This window comes from Macaca nemestrina, chromosome 18 (assembly GCF_043159975.1).
Source record: "Macaca nemestrina isolate mMacNem1 chromosome 18, mMacNem.hap1, whole genome shotgun sequence".
Lineage (NCBI taxonomy): Eukaryota > Metazoa > Chordata > Mammalia > Primates > Cercopithecidae > Macaca > Macaca nemestrina.
The window spans coordinates 74,085,206-74,107,409 of NC_092142.1; the positions used below are offsets into that span (position 1 = coordinate 74,085,206).

General features: G+C 59.6%; 1 protein-coding gene across 8 annotated transcripts in view; it reads right to left on the minus strand.

The window, feature by feature from the left end:
* The window catches only part of LOC105491272 (BCAR1 scaffold protein, Cas family member), a 45,695-nt gene that overhangs the window by 9,617 nt on the left and 13,874 nt on the right, over positions 1-22,204 (minus strand). For 5 of the 8 annotated variants that reach the window (XM_011757498.2, XM_011757497.3, XM_071084961.1 and 2 more), the window contains exon 2: positions 4,689-5,309. In XM_011757498.2, coding sequence (XP_011755800.2) covers positions 4,689-5,309 — 621 coding nt within the window. Of the gene's footprint in view, positions 1-4,688; positions 5,310-5,841; positions 5,867-12,627; positions 12,653-13,660; positions 13,849-22,204 lie in introns of those variants that run through there. The other 3 variants (XM_011757500.3, XM_071084963.1, XM_071084962.1) reach the window with 3 other exon arrangements.

The window sequence follows — 22,204 nt, forward strand, 5'->3', positions numbered from 1 at the left end:
AACCCTCCCTCCCCAGGCTCTCTTACCCTGGTCCAGAGCCCGGGGCGGCCAAGGCAGGCAGCACAAGCACCTGCCCAGGACCACGCTGCCCCTCACTAGTAATGGCCTGAAGGGGGTAGGGGCCATGCCAGGCAGCCTCATTCCCCAAAAGCCTCCCTGCCTTGGGGAGGACAAGGCCTCCCTGGTGGGATTCTCCAGCCCCTGGCACACTGCACCCACACGCCTCCACCACCAGGCTCCCTGTTCAGCTCTCTCCACTGAAAGACCTTTTGTTCCCTCATCAAAGGGGATGTCTGGGACAGGGTTGACTCAGGGCCTCCCTGCACATCCCCCAGGGCAGCAGCGCCAAAGCAGCCTCTCCCTCGGGCCCAGTGCCCCTGAACCCCGAGAGGCCCTCCCAATGCAGGCAGGCAGCCAGCCCTGCTCACTGAGGGTGCTGTGAGGGGGCGCAGGGCATGGGGGCGGCAGAGGCGCCCAGCACCCCCCAGCAGCCCCAGGCCTGGCAGAGCCCCCCGCAGCGCAGCAGAGCTGGGCCCAGTGGGTCTCCAGCGCGCCTGGTAGCAGAGCCCCACAGGCTGGGGGCCTCCGCGGGGTGTCCCCACCCCCCTCCAGTGCGTCTGGGAGTGGATTTGGCGGCTGCCTCTCCAGACTCATCTCCCTCCACGCGCTCCAGACTTGAGTCTCCTCCAGAACTATTTTTAGATGCAGGGACCTGCCAACAGTGGTGCAGGCGGGGCGGAGGGACGTGGCAGGTTGGCTGGGCCTTGAGGCACGGCCTAAGGCTTCTCCAGGCCTCCCAGCCTCCCAAAGGCAGGTGGGGACCCAGCCCCAAGGCTCAGCCAGGACCCAGCACCAGCAGGAGGGAGGCGTGAGCATCCTCCAAGAGCACCCCGCTGGTGGCCGTCCCAACCTCATGCGGTGAGGCCCAGGGGCGCAGCTGGACCCAGGCCAGCCTCCCCAGGCAAACGGCTGCCTGCCACTCTTGGAGCTGAGTCGGGTGGCAGTAGGCAGCCACAGTGACCAAATGTTTCTGTTAGAAAAACAGAGCAAGGCAGCCACCAGCGGAAAACGCTCATTAGGGGAATGACGCTGCTAATCACAGGCCACCCTGCTACACACCTGAGACCCCACCAGCAGGCCCTGGAGGTCCCCTGGGGGTTAGGGGAACACAGCCAGAGCCCAGGAGGAGGGGACAGAGTCACAGACACTGACATAACACCCACACGGTCTCTGACACACACGCCTCATACAAGCAGGGAAAACACAACACAGGCCAACTGCCAGGTACAAGCACAGAACCCAGGCAGCACCAGGGCCAGGGTGCTGCCCCTCTCCTCCCCCAGGATCAGGCATCAAGCAAGGGGATGAGTGAACTCAGGAATACATCCCAGACTCCCAGTCAGGGTCCAAGAGGCAGGCATCAGGTTGGAAGAAGGGGACAAGGTAGGCCCCCACCCTGGAGCTCAGTGGCTGGTCTCCCCCTTCTGCAAAATGGGTGTCACCCCTGACCTGGGCTGGCTCCTGGCTCTGGCATCCCCAGGTCCCCATTCAGGAGCCTCGTTTCCTCCTCGGGAAATGGAGCACCACAGGAGCGCTGTGACCACGGCCACCAGGACACACCCAAGTGCGAGGGGCTCACCTGACCTGGGTCATGGTGGCCTGAGGGGCCAGCACCACAGCCCACTCCCCTCCCTCCCCAGCTCCAGGCCCCCTGGCCTGAGGTCCCAGCACATGGGGGCCTGGGGCAAGATAAAGCTTCTAGGGCGAGGACGGTGAAACTCAGGCCCAACAGGACCGCGTACACACCTGACCCCAGGCCATGGCTGTCTCCCTGGGCACTGACCAGGGTCACGACCTGAGTGACCTCCCACAGATGCCTTCCCCAGGAAGTCCCACCTGCCCATGAAAGAGCCTATGCCCTCAGATTCCTACAGACCACACCCGGCCCAAAGAGTCTCGATGCCAGTGTGGCCCTCACTTCTCCCCCAGCCATACGGGCCACCAGGCTCCCATCTCAGCACCCGCTGGACCCTGCTCCAGGCCCCAGGGGTCTGACCCTCCTGTCCACCACCCTTGTTACTCACCCTCTTGGCTTCCTGAGAGCCAGTGTCCATCCTGCCCACACGCTGTCCTGGCAAGGGCTCCTTGTCAGCCCAGCCAACCACTACCCTGGAACTGGGAGACTCAGTTTCCCAGGCATTTGAGGGGCAGGCCTGAGGCTTAAAGGGGAGGACATGGAGGTTCGGACACAGATGGCCCGCAGCCAGGTGTTACCGCCGTGCCACTGTACTGAAGACACGAGCAAATGGAAACTGCCCAGGGCCCGTCCCAGCAGAGGGGGCAACCCAGTGACGTCCAAGGCGGCTCAGGGAGAAGCTTTAAGAATGCAACAAAATTCTTTTGATATCTAATGTTGGATTTACAACTTTGAAACGCAAAACTACATGTACAAATCTATGAAATACAGGGCAGATGCTAGACAAAATATGCCAGAATTTCCCAGTGATTACCTCGATTGGAAAATTTCATCTCCAGACTTTTCCATACATTATGCATTTTCTACAGCAAACAAGCATTGCTTTTGTGACCATAAAATACAAGCAGACACAATAAGGACTGGCGGGGCTTTCCTAGGGGAGAGCAACCGGGCCCAGGACGTAGGGCTCTCCTTCCTGGGCCATCAGCCAGGTCAGGGCCCTTGTGGCACAGGCCTGGGCAGCTCCACCAGAGGCCATGGGCGGAGAAGGACCCAGCTGGTGGAGCCCCTGATGTAACTGAGAGCAGGCCCCTTGCCAGAGAGGGAAACAGAACAGCTGCCATAACAAAGGCTTGAGGCCAGGCTCTGTCTGGGGGTCTCGCTGCTGCTCCCCAGCCCACAGGGCTTCCAGCCACACCAGGACAAGCTTCACTGCAAAGGCGGGAGAGGAGGAGAGGGGGTGTGCCTGACCTTGGGGCATGTGGAGTGTGGACTGTGTGTGTGTGTGCATACGCACATGCATTTGTACATGTTTGTGGGATACTGGTGGGTGCATATGCTTTGTATGTGTGGACGTACACGTGTCTGTGTGGGGTGTGTATGCACGTGTTTATACATATGGGGTTTGGGTGTGCACATGTTCATGGATATGATGTGTGCATGTGTGGGCGTATACGTGTGTCCATTTGTGGGGTATGGGATGCAGATATGTGCATATGTTCATGCACATTCATGTAGCGCATGTGTGTGCTCGTGCATATGGTGTGTGCACGGGTGTCTGTACCTGTGGGGTACAGGTATCATGCACGTGTGTTCATTTGTGTGGAGTGTGGGTATACATGGACCATGGTCTAAGGCTCCCCCACAGGACGCTGCTCCCTGCTGCCTCCCCGGGGGATAACAGGACCCTGCTCCTCTTGCTAAAGCCAGTGTGGGAGCAGCCCCACCCAGGCAGCCTCACACCAGCCAGGCTCACGTCTGACCAGATGGCTGAAGGAGCAGGTAGAGCAGGAAGTGGGAGCCAGTGACCCAGGTTCCCCTGGCGGCCAGGTTTGGTGGCCCATGTCCATGGAGTCCCACCTGCCAATGTCCTCCGGCCACACTTCCTGGGTACCAGGCCACCCATGGGCAGGGGTGGGGGTAACTCCCTGCTGACGTGCTGCCCAGCTGGCACCAATGAGTTCTCCACCTTAGCCCTAGGCTGAGTGTCCACTTGGCCAGTGTCTCTCCAGACACAGGTGGCTCTAGATGGGACACAGCAAAACAAGGCTTGGCCTGGGTCCTGGGAAGCTGACCCCAAACAGCCTGGGCGGCTATGTCCCCCAGGAGTGCTGAGACAGCAGCATGGGCTGGGTTTCTCAGGTCCTCCTGGTGAGCCCTAAGAAGCAGGCAGGAGAAGACGAGAGACCCTGAGACACCCTCTCCATGTCTAGGCCTGGAAACTCCACACCCCAGCTCTCGAGGGGGCTTTGGCACAAGGGGAACGGACCAATCAAAGGTGAGAAAAGGTTGCTCCTGCTGCAGCCAGTGGACCTCGCTGCCCTCTCCAGTTCTGACTCCTTCCTACAGGCAGGTGAGCTTGAGAGGCAGGGGGCCTGTGGACTTGGGGAGTGGGCTCAGGGTCTGGAGGCCAGAGATATTGTTCCCAGGCCCAGCATCCCATTGGCAAGAGCTCAGGAGGCTCTCAGAGTAGCCCTCCTCTAGCAATTCCAGGGGCAGTGTCCTCCCAGGAGTCACATCCAGATCACCGTAAGCACCCACTGGACCCTAGCATCCCCCATAAGAGGAGAGGGGTTGGCCCGTGGAGGCAGAGGCGGTCAGATGTACTGGAACCCCATCTAGACGCTGACACGTAAACCCAGAGGGCACAGCATGAGCATGAAGTGGCTGTCCTCTCCCTTGCGGGGGCCCACGTGCCAAGCCCCGCCTGCCCGCTGGAATGCCTCAACATTCTGATCCCTGTGGTGACACCGCTACTCACATTGGCTTGGCTGAGGCCAGCGGGGCGTCTCCCCTCTGGGTCCATTCACATCCATCTTCCCCAGACAAATGAACACTCCCCAAACACTCACTTCCCATTTTGACCCCAGACCAAACACACAGCCACTCCTGGACGGCCAGTGACTGAGGGTGGCTGGGCCTTTCTGTGCCCAGAAACCAGGGCCTGGGTCTATACCTGTGGGGCTGCACGACTGTGCCAGGACAGCCTTACCTTTGCCTGGGGCTTTGTGCCCTCCCAGCTGCGTGTGTCCATGGACGGGGGGACCTGGTAGATGTCATGCCCCATCCCGGCAGAAGGCGGCACCTGGTAAATGTCCTGGGCGGGGCCTCCAGGCCCCGGGGGCACTTGATACAGGTCTGCGGCGGGGCTGGGAAACTGGTGATGGGGCGTCTGCTTCGAGAAGGTGGATGTCTGCTTGGCTGGGGGCGACTGGAACTGAGGGCTGGGACCTGGGGCTTGGTAGAGGCCTTGTTGAGCCTTGCTGGGAGTGGGCACCAGGTAGACACTGTCAGGCTGGGGCTGGTAGGTGGTGGGGAGCATGGGCGTGTACTGGGAGGCCGGAGGCGCCGGGGCGTGGAGGCCAGGCTGAGGCTGGGCTGGGATGGTGGGGGGGCCGGGGCCAGGCCCTGCTGGCTTCTTATCATACATGCCCACCAAGATCTTGAGGCGGTTCCCAGGAACGATGCCCTGGCGCCCGTGCAGCGAGCAGAGCCACCAGCCGTCCAGGCCCTGCGTGTCCTGCTCCAGCACCGTCATGATGTCACCCTTTCGGAAGGACAGCTCATCTGGGGACTCGGCCACGTTGTCATAGAGGGCTTTAGCCAGCACGTTCTGGGGAGAGAGGACACAGGTGTGAGACCAGGAGGATGTTCATGGGGCATCAGGCGATCCCCAGCTCCTGCCCCATCTGGGGAGGTGCCCAGCTTTGACACTGGGAAAATAACTTAGTGGAGTTTGGTGAGATCATTGTGCCTTTGCCTCCAATGTCTCCATCTGTTCCCCAGCAGAAAGGCCCAGCTGAGCCTGGCCTTTCTTTCCACTGCACCTGTAGAGCACCTCAAAATCCTCTTGACCACTGCCACCACCAAAACTCCAGGGATGACCCTTAAGATACCCCTAAAAGCCCCACCCAAGGCCACTCTGCTACCTGGACCAACACAGGGAGAGCGGCAGTAACAACGACAACGCTGCCAAGTTAAAACAAATAGCAAATGGTTCTCTCTTGAGATGCACGAAAATAATCTGACAAAAAGGACAGCTTCTTAGGATAAAAAACTGAACAAAAATGAAAGGAAGCTTCCTTAACAAAGTCCATCTACCCAAAATCCAAAAAGTCAGTAATTAGTTTAGAAACTTAAAACACCTTCCCCAAGGCTGGGAAGCAAACAGGAGGCACGCCCTCCCGGGCCTGGCCCCGCTGCCCTCAGCAAACCCTCCCAGGGCAGGGCACATCCTCCACGTGGCCCAGGAGCCAAGCAGTCGGAGAGGGACTTGGAGGAGGCTGTGAGATCAGAGGCATGAGGGCGATGGTGAGGGCAGGTGCAGAGCCTCGCTGGGACACAAGAGCCCAGGCAGGGAGGCCTCGAAGTTTCCCGCCACACCCCTGCGTCCTTGCCCCTGCTGCTGCTGCCCCATTGAGGTGCCAGGCGCAGGATGCGCCCAGAGAGACAGAGGGTCCCTGGCTGGAGGGTGTGGTCAGTTCCAGCAGAAGGCAGGTGTGAGGGAGGCATGGGGTGAGACAAGGCCAGGGTTGCAGCCCCTCCTAGGGCGGCCGAGGGCTGCATAGGTTCCACAGGGGCCCCAGACTTCACACACAGGGAAGCCGGGTCTGAGAAAAGTGCCAGGCCGGCTGGGTGGTGACCTGACTGGCTCCAGCCACCCCACCAGCCTGGCCTCAGGTCTGGGCTGCCCTGCAAGGTCCCTCCTTGGAGTCTCCTGGGGTCTTAGACGTGCAGCCTGGTCGAGACTGACTCAGAAATGGGACCTGGGTTCCGGCCAGCCAGCAGCTGTGTGACCATCCCCACTTGGGCCCAAGTCCCATTTTCTGGACTCCATTTGCAAGGAGTGAAACAAGGAAGAAAGGGCCACGCCTCCTTGGGCAAAAACAGGAAGCCGGAGCCTGGGCCTTGGGGCAGAGTGGGGGTGACACCTCTTCCAAGTCCCTAGGGCCCAGCCTCCCCTACACCAGCAGGGACTGGACAGAACCCCTCTGAGCTCCGTCTCCCTGGCCGGCATCAGAGGGCAATGGTACACCAGGCAAGCAGCCTGAGTAGGCAGTAGGTGCCCCAGGTCCCAGGAGCAGACATTCAGACCCCACAGCTCATTTGCCCTGGGTGGGCGTCATCAGCTGGGAGCCTATTTCTCCAGAGCAGCTAGGAGCCTCCAGTCCCTAAAAGGGCCACAGGCTAGAGTGTGGGGAGCCAGGAGGAGCAAGGCCCAAGGGAGGGGCCAGGGGGCAGCTCAGAGAAGGCAGGCCCAGGTGGAGTCACATCAGAGCCAAGGTGAGCGCAAGGGCAGAGGCCCTAGATGGCTGCAACACTGTTCACACCACAATTACAACAGAATGAAAAAGGAACTCAAGTGAAAAGCCCGCCTCAAGAAAACATCCTGTGAAATGTAAAGACAGGAGAGGGTCAGGACGACTCCAGAGGTGTCTGAGACATTGGAGACACTTTCTCTTCCTGTTTTTCAGGAATGAGTGTTTCTTGCTTTGGGGCTGAAAAAATACACAAAAAGAAAAAATAAAAAAAACAGTGGACTGTGTCCCAGGCTCTGAGGCAGAATGGGACAGGCACTGCGGCAGGTCCAGGGGCCAGAGCCCCACAGAGGAGCGGGAGGGCAGGGGCTCTCCTGCAGCCCACCCGTGCTCAGGGCCCCCATCCCAGGCAGCCAGCAAGACAAGCATTTCCCAAATATGGTCTGCAGCCTGCCTCTGGGAATCACAGCCCATCAGGGGGCGGGCCACCCTCCCCCAGTGACCCTACACACCACAGAGTTGCCCCTCCAGGTCCCCCAGCCCCTGCCCTGGTGACCACAGGAAGTGCCAGCAGAGTGAGTCACAGGAAAATTCCCCTCCAGCCAAGTCAGAGAAGGTGGGGGTTTAGACAGAGGGGACCGCCCTGCGAAGGCCCCTCACCTCCTAGAAGGGCGGCCCAGGAAAGGCTGGCAGAGGCCCCGCCAGGCAGGGCCAGGCACTCAGGGAGACTGAGGGAGCACAGGCAGGGAGGCCGGGGGCTCTGCAGAGGGAAGGGCCAGGCAGGGAGGGAAAGTCCGGCCCAGGTGAGTGGCTGTGGCCTCTGGCCTCAAGGTCCAACCCCTCCTGGAATGAGCTCACTGATTGGCCACAGCCCAGTCTGGGGCCACTGAAGCCAGGCTGGGAAGCACCTCACAGGCTGGGCACGTGGCACCGGGCGCCTGGCACCAGGAGCTCCCCTGCCTGCGTCAGCTGGCGTGCCCCCGCCCAGCCTGAGCTCTGGACGCCGCTGCTGCTGGTACACAACCGACCACTCTAGCTGGCCAGGGCCCCGCCTCTTTGGGCCTCTCTGCCTCCCCATCTGTTCCCCAAGAACACACACTCCTTCCTCCTCACTAGGCAGCAGCTAAGACTCAGACCTGGGCCCCGCTGTGGGACTTTGGGCAAATCCCTTAGCCCCTCTGAGCACTTATATCCTCTCTGCTGGATGACAGCCCTGGTTTCATAGGATTGTTCTTTTTTTTTTTTTTTTTTGAGACAGGGTCCTGCTCTATTGCCCAGTAGCACGATCATGGCTCTCACAGCATCCACCTCCCAGGCTCAAGCGATCCTCCCACCTCAGCCTCCTCCCACCTCAGCCTCCCAGGTAGCTAGGACAACAGGCACGCACCACCATGCCCAGCTAATTTTGTATAGAGATGGGGTCTCCTTATGTTGCCCAGGCTGTTCTCAAACTCTTGGGCTCAAGTGATCATCCAGCTTCGGACTCCCAGAGTGCTGGGATTACAGGCGTGAGCCACTGTGCCCAGCGCACACTGTTCTTTTAACAAAAGATTCGCCTGGCCCTTGCTTCAGCCAGGCTCCGCAGAGATAGCGCAGGCCTAGTGGACGAGGCCTCTGTCTGAACGGGGCCTATAATGTAGTGGGACAGAAAGACAGCAAACAATTTGCTCTCATGGGGAAGAAAGTGGGGGGCCAAAAATAATGTGGGAGAAGGCCTTTGCATACAGGGTCAGAGATGGCCTCCCCAAAGAGATGATATTCCACAGGATTCCCGTCTGGGAAGAGCATGGGGCAGAGGAAGGGTCTCAGCCAGGGGGCTGGAGCAGGGAGGCAGGCTGTGACCCTGGAGCGGCAGAAGGACTCACGCCACAGACTCCATGGGTGATGCGTGCACAGCTCAGTGAACGTCATCCACACAACCAGCTTCCCATGGCCAGATAAGCCCAGACGAGCAAAGCGCACACCACCTCAAGCATTCCTGCTCTGGACATGCTCGCAGGCCCCCCAGCAGCCTCCCCCGGAACCCCTGCCATGCTCCAAACTGGAGGAGAGGCCAGCCTCCCTAAGCCTACTTTCCTGGCCTCCTGCACTACTGGGCCTAGGGCATGACCCAAGCTGGGCCAGTCAGGTGCTCCTGCCCAACTTCTCAAGGGATACAACTGTGACCTCAAATGGGGTGCAAAGCCAGTCCAGGTGGACACTGTCAGTCACCTGTGTCCAAGGCACAGTGGAGGCTGCTGAGTCTCTGGTACCTCACTCCTGCCGCACCCCACTCCCACTTCAGGACCTGCTGGACTATCATCCCGTCCAGGAAGGCTCCTCCTGGGACACCCCCTTCCCTCGGCCCCCACCTCACAGTACCACCCAGCATGTCTTGACATAGCCCAATTCATACCCCTGGACCCCAGGCACCTGGGACAGGAGGACAAATCTACCTCCTTCAGAAGGGTAGCTCCAGGGTATGTGCACCAGAGGAACCCAGGAAGGCCCTCGAGGGCTCGCTCATCCCAGAGGGCAGGGCCAGAGGAGGAGATCCCCAGCCTGATGCCAGCACTCCCCAAACAATATCCCAGCTGTTGCACATGGGAGCTGACAGGACTGCCCCACAGGCTCTGCCTGGCTCTGAGAATGGCCCTCATTGTATCCCTGGGGCCCGCCTGGGCACCAGATCCACCCGGGCTGGGCAGGCAGGCCCTGAGAAGCAGAGCGGCTGGGACCAGGGCTGCGGGTGGCACACGTCAGGGAGAGCTGCAGCCGTCGGATGGGTGTTGGGTTCTCCTCATTGGCTCTGCCAGCTGCCTTGGGAGCCCTGGACATGCTGTGGCTGTCCCCAAACTCTGACTCTGGGTTGGGGGGAAGCTGGTGTCGGGGAGTGGTAAGGGGAGATGCTGCTGCTCCAAGGAGCCTTCCCTGGTTGCCTGAAGGGACAACCGAGGAGTTCTCAGGAGCAGGGCCAGCCCGAGCCAACTGCAGAGAACACTGCAGGTATCACCACTGACCAAAACCCTCTCTGCCAGGCCTGGCTCACATCTGGCCTGCACCCTTTCACCCAGCAAATGTGACTTCAGCACAGCACCCACAAGCCAGCACAAGGTGGGAGCTGGGAGAAAATGGCAAGAACTCCTGGTCTCTGCCCAAGACCCCGGGGTTGGGAGCAGACAAGGAAACGGGTAACACGACCACAGTTGTCACTAGGTTCACAACAGTAAGAACAGCACAGTTCCTCCCTGCCGGAGGCAGAGTTCTTTCCCTCACAGCCACCAGCTCATTTAACCCTCAAAACAACCCCATAAGACAGAAATACCTGCATCTTACTAGACAGGAAAACCAAGGCTCAGAAGCTCCCTGACAGTCCAGGGTCACTGAGTCCAGAAGCAGCAGACGCCAACCCCAGGCTCAGACACAGTAGAGCTGGGTGGCTCCACTTTATCTCCACCCAGGGGTGATGCCTGGGTTCGTGGAAACCACGAGAGGAAATGTCACGGGCCTTTCCCACCCCTCCTGTCCACACCCCCAACACACACATGCACCCGCCCCAGCACAGAGCCTCACACACAGCAGGCACTTGGGAAACACTGCTTTCTTTCATACCCAGAACCGTCACAAACTTGGGCCAAGTTTATTTCTGGAGCATTCTATTTGCTTGTCCCAAAGAGCCTCCATGGCCAACGGATGCAGGCCCAATGAGCGTGCGCCCAACTGGCCATCCGCACCCGGGACCCACCTGGAGGGGTCCTGATCACCCCACTTGGCCCTGGCCTCAGGCTCTGAGGGGCACCTCCTCTTCCCTCCTCCATGTCCCTATCCTGGGTGGAACTCCAGGACCTGCCAGTTTAGTGGCATCTTCCCCTAATACTCCCACAGACAACTGGGTGGCCAGGGTCTGGGCTCAAGTCCTGGGTGCCCAGGTGGCAGGCAGCAAGGGCGTGGGCAGATCACATAGCCTATGCGCGGGGCCCACGTTCCAGAGCCACCCCAGGGGAGCATGGCTCCTGTCCTGCCGGCCTTAGTAGGGCGTGAAACCTCGGAGAGGATGAGGCAGGGAAGGCGTGCAGGCCCTCAGCCCCACGCGTGACACTCAGCAGCAGGAGGGAATAAAAAGACACCTGTGGGGTGGCCACTGCCAAGGGTGCCCTGACACAAGCACAGAGCACAGCCTGGCTTTCGTTGCAGTGCCACAGCAGATGCCTTTATGCCCAGGCCAGCTATGGTCTGGAAGCACGCCCCAGCCCCTACTCCTGCCAGGGCATCCCAGGCACTGTCCCTAAGAGGCTGGGCAGAGGAGGTGGCATGGGGAGGGCCCTCCTGCTTCAGGACATGGAATCTGCAACCCAAAACACCCCATGGACAGTGGGGACGGCTGGCAGGCCCCAGGCCTGTACCCCTGCAGGCAGGATCAGCGGGGTTCACTCAAGTGGACTTGCTGGAGCTCATGCTTGTGATCCGGACTTTTGGCAGAGAGTTCAGTGTGAGGCTGACCCCTGACTTCAGAGACAGCAACAGGCCCAGAATAGGGGTAGCTCCCACCTTCAACCCCAACTGAGTCATCAAGGAGGCTGGACCCGCCCCTTCACCCTACTTCTGCCCCAGACTAGCACCTAGAGGTGGGAGGAAGTCAGGGCAGCAAGATGCAGATGGAGCCAGGGCCTCTCCTGTGCTCAGAGGGCCAGGAAGGGCCTGACAGAGGGCAGAGCCCCGCCCTCTTACAGGGAGACCACCCTGCAGCCCCTTTTTTGGGGGCTGAAGAAGAGGCTTGCCCAGTGTCTTTGCTGGAGAAACATCCCTATCACCCAACTCCACGCCCCACACTTCAAGTCTGACTCCAATACTGCCTCCTCCAAGAAGCCCCCCTGGAGCGCACCTCCCCTGCTGGTTGGTTCTAGCTGCTTCAGCTGGCTGTGGGCTCCTGAGGTCAAGGGAAGAAGTTGTCCAGGCTCAGGAGAAAAGGGTAGTAGGACCCACTAAAGGGACAGTAGATGCCAGCAGAGGGCCACAAAGGCACAGCCTTGGAACCAGAGGGTCCCTACCAAGTTGATAATCCCAAAAGAGCATGGTGGTCCCCCAAGGACCAGAGCTTCCTCAATCCCAGACTGGGAATTCAGAAGCCACATGTGGTGCTGCACTGGGGGCCATGTCAGGAGACCAGGTTCTGGATCCAGTTCTGAGGACAACTAACTGTCTCTCTGTACCTCAGTGTCCCCATCTGCACCATCCGTATAATGGGAAAGGGGCTTTAAGAGCTGTCTCAGGGCCCTTCCTGCACAGACAGGAGGCCCTAGTGGCACTGTCCTTATTTCTATTCTTTGCCCAGACCTGGGGCCATGGTACCAGTCCATAGGGCTCACCCTCCTGCTCCGACAAACAGTAACGGCCAGAAGCTCCAAGCCTCCTGCCCCAGCCCAAGGTGACTTTCCTGGCAGAACCTGGAACTGCCCTGCCCTGCCTCCACCCAGCTCCCAAGCAAGCAGTGCCAGCAGGAAGCGTCAGCAGCTCCTCCCCAAAGCTCCTTTCCCCACAGCCCCGCCGCCCCGGTACCTGGGCCCCGATTCTCCAGGCACCCCGACACCTGCTCTCACAGGCCAGCCAGTCCCCACCACCCAACTCTCCACCGAAGGAAAGGAATGAGCACAAGAGGGGGCGTGCCCCGGCCCAGGGCGATGGGAAACATCTCACCTGGCCGAATCCAGTAAGGAAATCAACCCATGGTCATTCTGAGGTGACCAAAAAAGCAGTGGGACCCAGGAGGAGTGCGGGAAAGGACACCAGGGACTCTTAAGAGGGAACGGGAGCCTTGTGGTGGGAAAAGGAGCTGCTGTTCCCGATAGGAACCCAAAACCCCATCTTCCGGGTCGTAAGCCCCTCACCACGCACCCCTAGGCAAATCTCAGCTTTCCCAGCTCCCTCACCTCCGCCGAGAGGCAGCCCCGCCCCTGCTCTAGCTCTGTGGGTCCCCCAACCATGGACTCCAAAGCCTTCACGTTCACATTGTAGAACCCGGCCCCGGCCCACTCCCGCGACTCTCGTGTGCAGCTAGGACTCCTGTAGCCAGCCAGGACCCGGCTTCCACCGGCGCTCGGCGTGCAGGGCTGCAAAGCCCGCGGCGCGCCCGCCCCCACCCCCGCTCCGCTCCCGGAACCCAGCGCCGGCGGCCGGAGTGAATCATTAACCGGACCCGGGTGCTCCGGCCGCACAGCCTTCCCCGCTGGCGCCAAGCACTTGCCCGCCCGGCCTCGGTCCCCCGGAGCTCCTCCCTCTCCGGGAGCGGTGGGCAGTCCCACGCCACACCAGACGGACCACCCGCCCGAGACTCAACGGTCCCTCCTCGCAGCCGAGGAAACAGGCTCGGAGGCAGGGCGCAGAGGCCCAAGGTGACACAGCAGGCGGCCGCCGGCCGGGGAGCGCGGGCCCCGCCAGTCACTTTCCCGACACAGGCATCTTCCTGCCGGTTGGCGGCCCCCGTGCCCGGCCCCGCCAACGCCCCCGAAGCGCGCAGGCTCCGGAGCCCCCGCGGTTCCTGCCTCCCGGCTCCCCGACCAGGGCGCAAGGAGGTCCCGGGGCCGCGGATCCCGGTCGGCGGTTCCCAGGCCCCGCAGGTCCGGCAGGAAATGCCGCTCACTTAACCCCTTCCAGCCCGCGCCAGACCCGGAGCCGGCAGGGCTACCGCCTCGAAGCCCAGACGCGGCCCGGCCCCGCCTGCCGCCCTCACCAGGTGGTTCATGGTGTCCAGCGGGCCTGGGGCCCCGGCTCCCGCGGTGGCGCACACCGAGCTGCTCTGGCCGCGTGCCCTCGGGGCTCCGAGAGCGCCACAGCTGCCCCGCTGCCGCCGCGCAGCTGCCACCTCGGCCACCCAGAGCCGGTCCAGCCGCGATCCGCCAGCCGCCGCGGCCCAGCCGGCCCAGCCCGATCCCAGCATGCCCAGCCGCGCGCGCCCATTGGCCGCCGCCGCTCTCCATGCAAATGAGCCGCCTGTCAGCGGCGCGGGCGCGCAGACAGAAGCCCGCCCAGTAGGTGCCGCCCCCCGCCCCGCCCCCCACCTCCCACCCCGAGGCTCCAGGCACCCGGCCGAGGCCAGGCTTCCAGCCTAGAGCGCAGGACACCGCTCTCCAACAAATCCAAGTCCCCGCCTTCCACCCGGGCGAGAACGCACCGAAGGCCTATGCAAATGCCTCCACTTCTGGGAAGGCTGCCCGGATTGCCTTCCTCCTCCAGAGCCGAGCCACGGCGTCAAGTCGACTTCTGTCTTTCCCGCTAACCAACCCCAGGGCATTCATCGCGTGTCGATGGGCCGTGGGACTCAGATCTGAATCTAGTGGGAAAGGGGAGGGGGCGTGCGCCAGCCTGCAGGAGAAGAATCACCACCACCACAGCTCCGACTGTAGACGGTCCCACCGTGTAAAGACCCTGGAAATGAAGCCTCAAGCAAGGAGGCTGGCGAGCTCTCAATCCAGCACTTTTCACGGGCAGCACCTATCTTCCCCTGAATTGTGCCGACATCTGGGGACTCCAGCTGAGTTGATCTGCCTCCTCTCATTACTCATTCCTAGGCTCAGCCTAAAACCTGGGCCCAGTACCCTCTTGAGTCCTGCTCCAACTCATCTGCTTCAGCGACATGGGGTAGGAGGGCGGCACTGGGGGAATGAGGGAGACAGAAGGAAGAATCACCCAGGGGAAACGGAGTGGAGACAACCTTGGCTGTCCTGAGTTGCCCCTTGCTCGGTTGCAGGTCAGTGACTGTCACCCCCTGCAGCAAAACCACGGTGCCAGAGCCCCTGGGCCTGGCCAGGGATGTACAACCTGCAGTAAGAACGTAAGACGAGCCTGGTCCAGACCAGACAGGACCCTCAGTCAACAATCCTGGGCCACTGGCTGAGCAAGGGGATGCCATGAGGCAGCCCTAGTGGCAGGGAAGCAGTGGGGTGGACCCGGCTTCCCACAGCAGAGAATTCTCAAGCGTGGCCTATGACAGACATAAGCCTAGGTGGGCCTGCAGCTGCCCCTCTGCCTGACACCCAAGGCTCAGCCTACACAGCACCTGGCGAGATGTGCCGCCTTGGCAGACCCTCTCCCCTCTCTGGGCTCCTTTCTCATCTGAAAAGTGGCTAGGGCAGCCCAGGTTTGGCTGCTCAGGTGCTCTGGGGAGCTTGTTTAAAAGCAGACTCCTGCGTCCCACCCCTCCCAAAAAACTGGACGTCTGCATTTCCTCAATATTTGGCTTGGGAACCACTGGCCAGAACTCACAGCACAGCGGGTGAGGAAGGACCAGTGGGATGGGACACAGCGTGACCCAGAGTCCTCAGGAGGAACAGAACAGCTCGCCAACACCCTTTGCCTCCTGGACACAGCCCACCTCACCTCAGAAGAGGAGCCAGCCTTCAGGGAGGCTGCCTGGAGCATCTCCTCCTGCTTGTTCCCAAGAGCTGTGCCTGGCCCCTCCTGCACTGACCCTGTCCAGCCACCCACTCCTCAGCCTGACTGGCACACAAACCAGCTTCCTAGAGAGCAGGTCTGAACCAGCGGGACCCTCAGGAGCCTCAGGTGATCCCTGGGCCTCCACTTCTGTGGGAAGGGGAGACCAGGCCTCATGGGCAGGCAGTGCCCTGCTGGCAGGGCTCCAGGCAGGAGTCTGCAGGGACGGGCAGGGACACAAAAGGCCTGGCCCTCAAGGGAGCCGGCCCCTGCTCCATCCTAGTTGGCCAAGGAGAGGGGTGCAGAGAGGAGGTGGATGGCTGGGACCCTGAGGGATGGGGCCCTCCTCCCCCAGGAGCTGGATTAGAGCAGCACTGGGGGTGGGGCTGCTGGTGTGAGCGGGAGGCAGCAAAGGGAACAGGCTCCGACACAGGCATTTCAAAAATTTGCTCGTTTTCCACTTAAATTCCCTCCCCCCAAAGCCTGTGCCTCCCAGAATGGCATTTCCGCTTTGGAAACAAGGCCCCAGGAGTTAAGCCCCACTGTGTTGAAGGGGATGTAGCTGGGGGGTGGGGAAGGAGCACCCACTGGGCAGGCTCTGGCTGGGGTATATGGGGGCAGAACCTACCCCACCCCCAGTCCAGCCTCCCGGACCTCTGCTGTCAAGGACAGGGATGCAGCCCCACATACCCAGCAGAGCCTCCACGCCTAGCCAGTGCCAGGGACCCTATGCCCATGCACTTATTTTGTGCACACAGCAATCCTGCAAAACAGGCTCACCATTAGCCCCAGTTTGTTTTTTGGTTTTTTTTTTTTTTTTTTTTTTTTGAGACGGAGTCTCGCTCTGTCGCCCAGGCTGGAGTGCAGTGGCCGGATCTCAGCTCACTGCAAGCTCCGCCTCCCGGGTTTACGCCATTCTCCTGCCTCAGCCTCCTGAGTAGCTGGGACCACAGGCGCCCGCCACCTCGCCCGGCTAGTTTTTTGTATTTTTTAGTAGAGACGGGGTTTCACCGTGTTTTGCCAGGATGGTCTCGATCTCCTGACCTCGTGATCCGCCCGTCTCGGCCTCCCAAAGTGCTGGGATTACAGGCTTGAGCCACCGCGCCCGGCCGTTTTTTGGGTTTTTTTGAGACGGGGTTTCACCATATTGGTCAGGCTGGTCTCGAACTCCTGACCTCAAGTGATTCACCCGCCTCAGCCTCCCAAAGTGCTGGGATTACAGGCGTGAGCCACTGTGCATGGCCTAGGACCATTTTTCACATGAAGAGACTGAGACCCAGTTTAGCAACCACTGTCCCATCCCATACACTTCAGGGAACAGAGGAGACAGAGCCAGGGAAGAAATGGAGCTGCTAGACCTCAGCCCACCCTGCAGCTGGAAGGGAATCTAGGGACAGGGACAGCAGCACTCCAGGCTCAGAAAAGCCAAAGACCCTTGTCACACTCAGACTGCAAAAGGACAGGCAGCTGAGACCTAAGCACCCTCCTCTCCAAAAAATATGAGTTTAGCACTGGGGCCAGCACCACCCCCACCCCAATGAAGTTTAGCCCCATTGGTGAGAAGGGGTGCAGTAAACATTTGTTGACTGGATGGGACCTCAGAGGTGGCCCTCATGGGATGCGCTGGCCTGGGTGAAGAAATCTGAGGCTGCCCTAGTCTGGAGGATGGCGGTGGTTAAGTCACGCATAAGTGCAGAGGCACATACTTGCATACACACAGCACACACGCATGCGCACACACACAGTGGGACTGGCAGCAAGGAGAGAGGCCCTGGATGAGAAGGAGCTGGGAGAGGTTGCTGCCGGACCAAGGGAGACAGCTGCAGACAATGTGGCCAGCACACCAGCACAGGGCCCTCCCCGACAGTTGTGTCATCGCAGGAGTGGCCTGGCACCTCCAGCCAGGTTCAAGATGAGCTCACAGGCTCGAAGGGATGTCTCCAACCCCTCAGGGCCTGGAGTAGCTGTTTATACAGAAAACAGGTAGACCCAGCACACCAGGACACTAAGTGGAGTGGAGGGGGTTATACTGGACCCAAGTGGAAAGAAAAGTCTGGGATAGGGTTCCTGCTCTTTGGACTTTCTGACATCTGCCTTCAGGACAGACCCAATGCACAGGAGAAGTTTTCTTGCTCGATGTTCACCAATGTCCACTGCAGTATTTATGACAGCAAAGTATGGAGCAAAATATCAATGCCAACTCCAGGGGACCGGTGAGAAAAACCACAGCCCCTCAATAGAATAGTTTGCAGCTATTAGATGGCCTCTTCCAAAGACTTAAATAATGCAAGAAGATGCTTACAACAAACTAAAGTGAAAAGAGCAGGCTAAAACTGGCTTGCACAGTGTAAAGGCCCGCAGCCCTTCCCCTCCTGAAGCCTTGGCCTCCCAGCAGCAGTGAGGGTGGGCTTGGTTGATGGCCGGCTCTGGGAGCGCCAGCAGGAGAGGATTTCCTGAGGCCGGAGGTGAGCACTGCCAGCCGCAGGAACAGGAAGAAACGGTATCTCTGGAGGGCCAATGAGAGCTGACGCCATCCCCCTAGGCTGGACACTCACAGTGGCAAGCTCAAAACCCAGGAGAGGCCAGGCGAGGCAGCTCACGCCTGTAATCTCAGAACTTTGGGAGGCGGACACAGGCAGATCACCTGAAGTCAGGAATTCAAGACTAGACTGGCCAACTAAAACTACAAAAATTAGCTGGCCGTGGTGGCAGGCACCTGTAATCCCAGCTACTCAGGAGGCTGAGGCAGGAGAATCGCTTAAACCCAGGAGGCGGAGGTAGCAGTGAGTTGAGATCACGCCACTGCACTCCAGCCTGGGCAATAGGGCAAGACTCCATCTCAAAAAAAAACAAAAAACAAAAAACAGCCGGGCACGGTGGCTCATGCCTGTAATCCCAGCATTTTGGGAGGCCAAGGCAGGCAGATCATCTGAGGCCAAGAGTTCAAGACCAGCCTGACCAACATGGTGAAACCCCGTCTCTACTAAAAATACAAAATTAGCCGGGTGTGGTGGCATATGCCTGTAATCCCAGCTACTCAGGAGGCTGAGGAAGGAGAATCGCTTGAACTCGGGAGGTGGAGGTTGCAGTGAGCCGAGATTGCGCCATTGCACTTCAGCCTGGGTGAGAGAGCAAAACTCCATCTCAAAAAAAAACCCCAAAAAACAAAAAAACCCAGGCAAGGGCACGGAACCCTTGTGGATAGCGCAGAGGTGAGCCTACTGTTACACCCAGAATGGACAGCCTACACCCCAACACCAGTCATTCCTCACTGCTGCCCTGGGACCAGGACAGACGACAGCTACCTGGAGGCAGAGAGAAGGGCAATGCCCCACGCAGCTCTCACGGCCAGCAGAGCTCGCACCCTCTACCTCATAACCCAGGCGGGTGCCTGCCAGAAAGCACCCCGGGTGACCCCAGACCGCAGAGCGTGCGCTCAAGACTCAAGCTGGAGCTGTTGCCTTAAAGGGCTTTCCCATCCTTCCCTGCTCTCGAGGGTGGAGTGATTGCGGGGCAGGGTTTGTCATTACAGTAGCAGCTCTGACTGTGGGAAGGTGGGCGGGCCCTACAGCCTAAAGCCAAATCCCTCCAGTGGTCATCCCCTTTGGCATGCCCGAGGCCAGTCCCCAGAGACCCGGGGTCAGGGGCAGGACCCAAGGTGTGAGGGCGGAGCTGCCAGGTAGGGGACACAGCACAGGGGTGGGGTGGGGCCTCCCTGCGCTCCAAGTCCTGGCCCGCATCCCAGTAAATCCAGCCCTACGCCTCCACTTCAGGCCTGTCAGGAACAGCACTGGAAGAGGCAGCACAACTTTCCAAATTATCTGGAAATTAACAAGCAGCAGAGGCCCCTGCCGGAGGTACCTGCCTCAGAGAGGGGCACAGCTCGCAGCGGCCCGAGGCTGGAGTGGTCCAGCAAGGCAGCCCCGGGGCGCCATTCAGAGGCTCTCCGCCCACCCCAGCGACCCCTTCCTCTTGTGCACCCTCCTCTCTCAGCTCTCTCCTCCTGCCCAGCCTCCTGGGGCTGGCAGGTGGGGCGGATACCAGCACAGGGCCCTCCCAGACAGGTCCTCCTGGACCAGCAGTGCCCCTGTGTGCAGTAAGGAGGGGCCATGTGAGCTCTGCCCTGCTGCTGACCACCAGGTCCCCCTCCTGCATCTGCGCCCTATGGCAGAGGTGGCCCTTCAGCACTGACTGGGGGAGGGGAAAGAGAGGGGCTCAGTCCTGGCTGGAAGGGGGAAAGAGGGGCAAAGGGGCAAGTTCAGTCCTCGTGCTCAGAGAGGAAGCTCCATGGCTGGAGGCTGCCCAGCTCTCCGCTGACTGGCCAGTGGGCAGGGATGAGGGTGTGGTCAGGAGGCCTCCCCAGCTCAACCCAGCCCAGCCATCTGCTCTCCCATGGCAACCAGCCCCAGCGTACTGGGCGGAGGGGGTTGACTTCACACACCATCTGCTGCCCACTCCTGGCTGCTTCCGCAGAACACAGGTGCCCACATCCACAGATACCCACCCGGCCACTCTGGGGTCAGCAGGCCAGGGGTCAGTGGAGTCACAAGAGGGGACCCTGGAGGCTCTGCATGGCAGTGATGGAAAGAGTGAATACAGAGAAGACAGAGCTGTGGCAGCCACAGGGAAAGCAATGCTTTTTTTTCCTTTTTTTAAAGAGAAGGTCTCTATCACCCAGGCTGGAGTGTAGTGGCACAGTCATAGCTCACTGCAGCCTCAACCTCCTAGGCTCAAACGATCCTCCCACCTCAGCCTCTTGACTAGCTGGGTCTACAGGTGTGCACCACCATGCCTGGCTAATTACTTTTTATTTTTTTTTATATTTTTGAGATGGAGTCTCGCTCTGTCGCCCAGGCTGGAGTGCAGTGGCTGGATCTCAGCTCACTGCAAGCTCCGCCTCCCGGGTTTACGCCATTCTCCTGCCTCAGCCTCCTGTGTAGCTGGGACTACAGGCGCCTGCCACCTCGCCCGGCTAGTTTTCTGTATTTTTTAGTAGAGACGGGTTTTCACCGTGTTAGCCAGGATGGTCTTGATCTCCTGACCTCGTGATCCGCCCGTCTCGGCCTCCCAAAGTGCTGGGATTACAGGCTTGAGCCACCGCGCCCGGCCGCCTGGCTAATTTTTTAATTTTTTTGTAGAAATGGGGTTTCACTATATTGCCCAGGCTGGTCTCCAACTCCTGGGCTCAAGTGATCCTCCTGCCTTGACTTCCCAAAGTGCTGGGATTATAAGCATGAGCCACAGTGCCTGATGGAAAAGCAATGCTTCCTCTCCTTCCCTGGACAGACAGCATCATGGGGATAGGCTGAGCATCCCACTGGAGCCTACGCCAGCCTACAGATAAAGGCTCCTTTGCCCTGGAAGACCTAGGCTTAGACTAGAGGAAGGGAGCAGATATTAATGACTCCAACTGGCCTTGGGCCTTCAGCCAGTCACTGTACAGCTCAGGTCTCAGTTTGCCCATCTGTTAAATGTACCTACCACCAACAGCCCTGGCTGCCCCAGGGCCATAAGAGTGATGGCACAGGTGGCCTGCAAGCACACAGGGGCACTCTAGTGTCCCACTGCCCGCAGCACACCCACACTCTGTGCCATCATACACTGGCCCCACCCGCTGGGCACCAGGGCACACCCTCCCTTGGCCTACCCCATGTGCTAAGTCCATCCCCCAACCAAGCCCTCCCTGCTCTCCCTATAGGCTGCACAGACACCGCTCCTCAGATGCCCTGAACATCCCTTACCTTCCCTGAAACCTTGTCTGAGAGACGGGGGCAAAAATCTTTCCTTGGAGCTCTGCTGCCCCCAGATCCACCCGCCAACACTGGAGGCAGGCAGGGTCTCCTCTTGGACTGCTCTGGGGAAAGCAGGAAGTGGCTGGTTGCAGTCCCTTTCATTATGCACATTATAAAGCAAAACTCGTGCATCTGCACCTCCTGACTGAGGTCTAACTGTTGGCAGCACTGCTGTGTAAAAGGACAGCTGTGTCCTCAGGGAACTCACACTCCAAGGTGTGTGTTAAGGGGCACAAACATAAATGCTTGCAAAGCAGACAGCAGAGGGATGGGGGAAGCTGTTCTATGCAAGGTGCTTGAGGGCTTCTCTGCGGAGGTGACATTTGAGCAGATGGGTGACTCTTTTGCTAAGACTCATTATGCAGAAAAAAATAACAGCAAGGATTTGTAAAAATAGCAGAGGCAAGCCAGCTCCTTTGGTGTGAAGAGCCAGGGTGGCCTCAGGAGCACACAGAAGAAACCCAGACACTGGGGGCCCGGGACGCAGGGAGTCTCCCTCTACCCTCCTCAGTCTTGGCTCAGTGGTGCATGCCTCCTGGGCTTGGGGATTCCAGTGCTGGGGTCTTCCTGGAGGGGTGCCTTGGCAGATGGCCAGGGAAGAAGAAGAGAGAGCCCAGGAATCTGTGTAGGCTGGGAAGGAGGAGGAGGAACACAGGCAGCTTCTGTTCCATCCTCTCCCGCTTCCTGCTCTCCTTAGAAACCTCCCAACCAGGACCTCTGGAGTTGTCACCGGTCCTGGCAGAAACATAGATGACTCCACAGCCTAAGACACTTAACCTCCCAGATAACCTGCGAAAAGGCAGTTCAAACTCTAAGACACCTGGTGAGGGATGGGACAGGGAGGAGTGTGGTCATACCACTTTCTGAGCAAACAAGTAACTTTGGTAGATCCAGGATTTGGGGACACAGATCTCCAGGTATGTCTCAAGGCATACAATTGGATATCAGTTTTTATAAAATACTTAAATGGGGTATTTTGCCAACAATAGTGCTGGTGTTCCAGTACTTAATAACACACAGCACAAGCTGGCCTCAGTGGCTCAGTCCCAGCT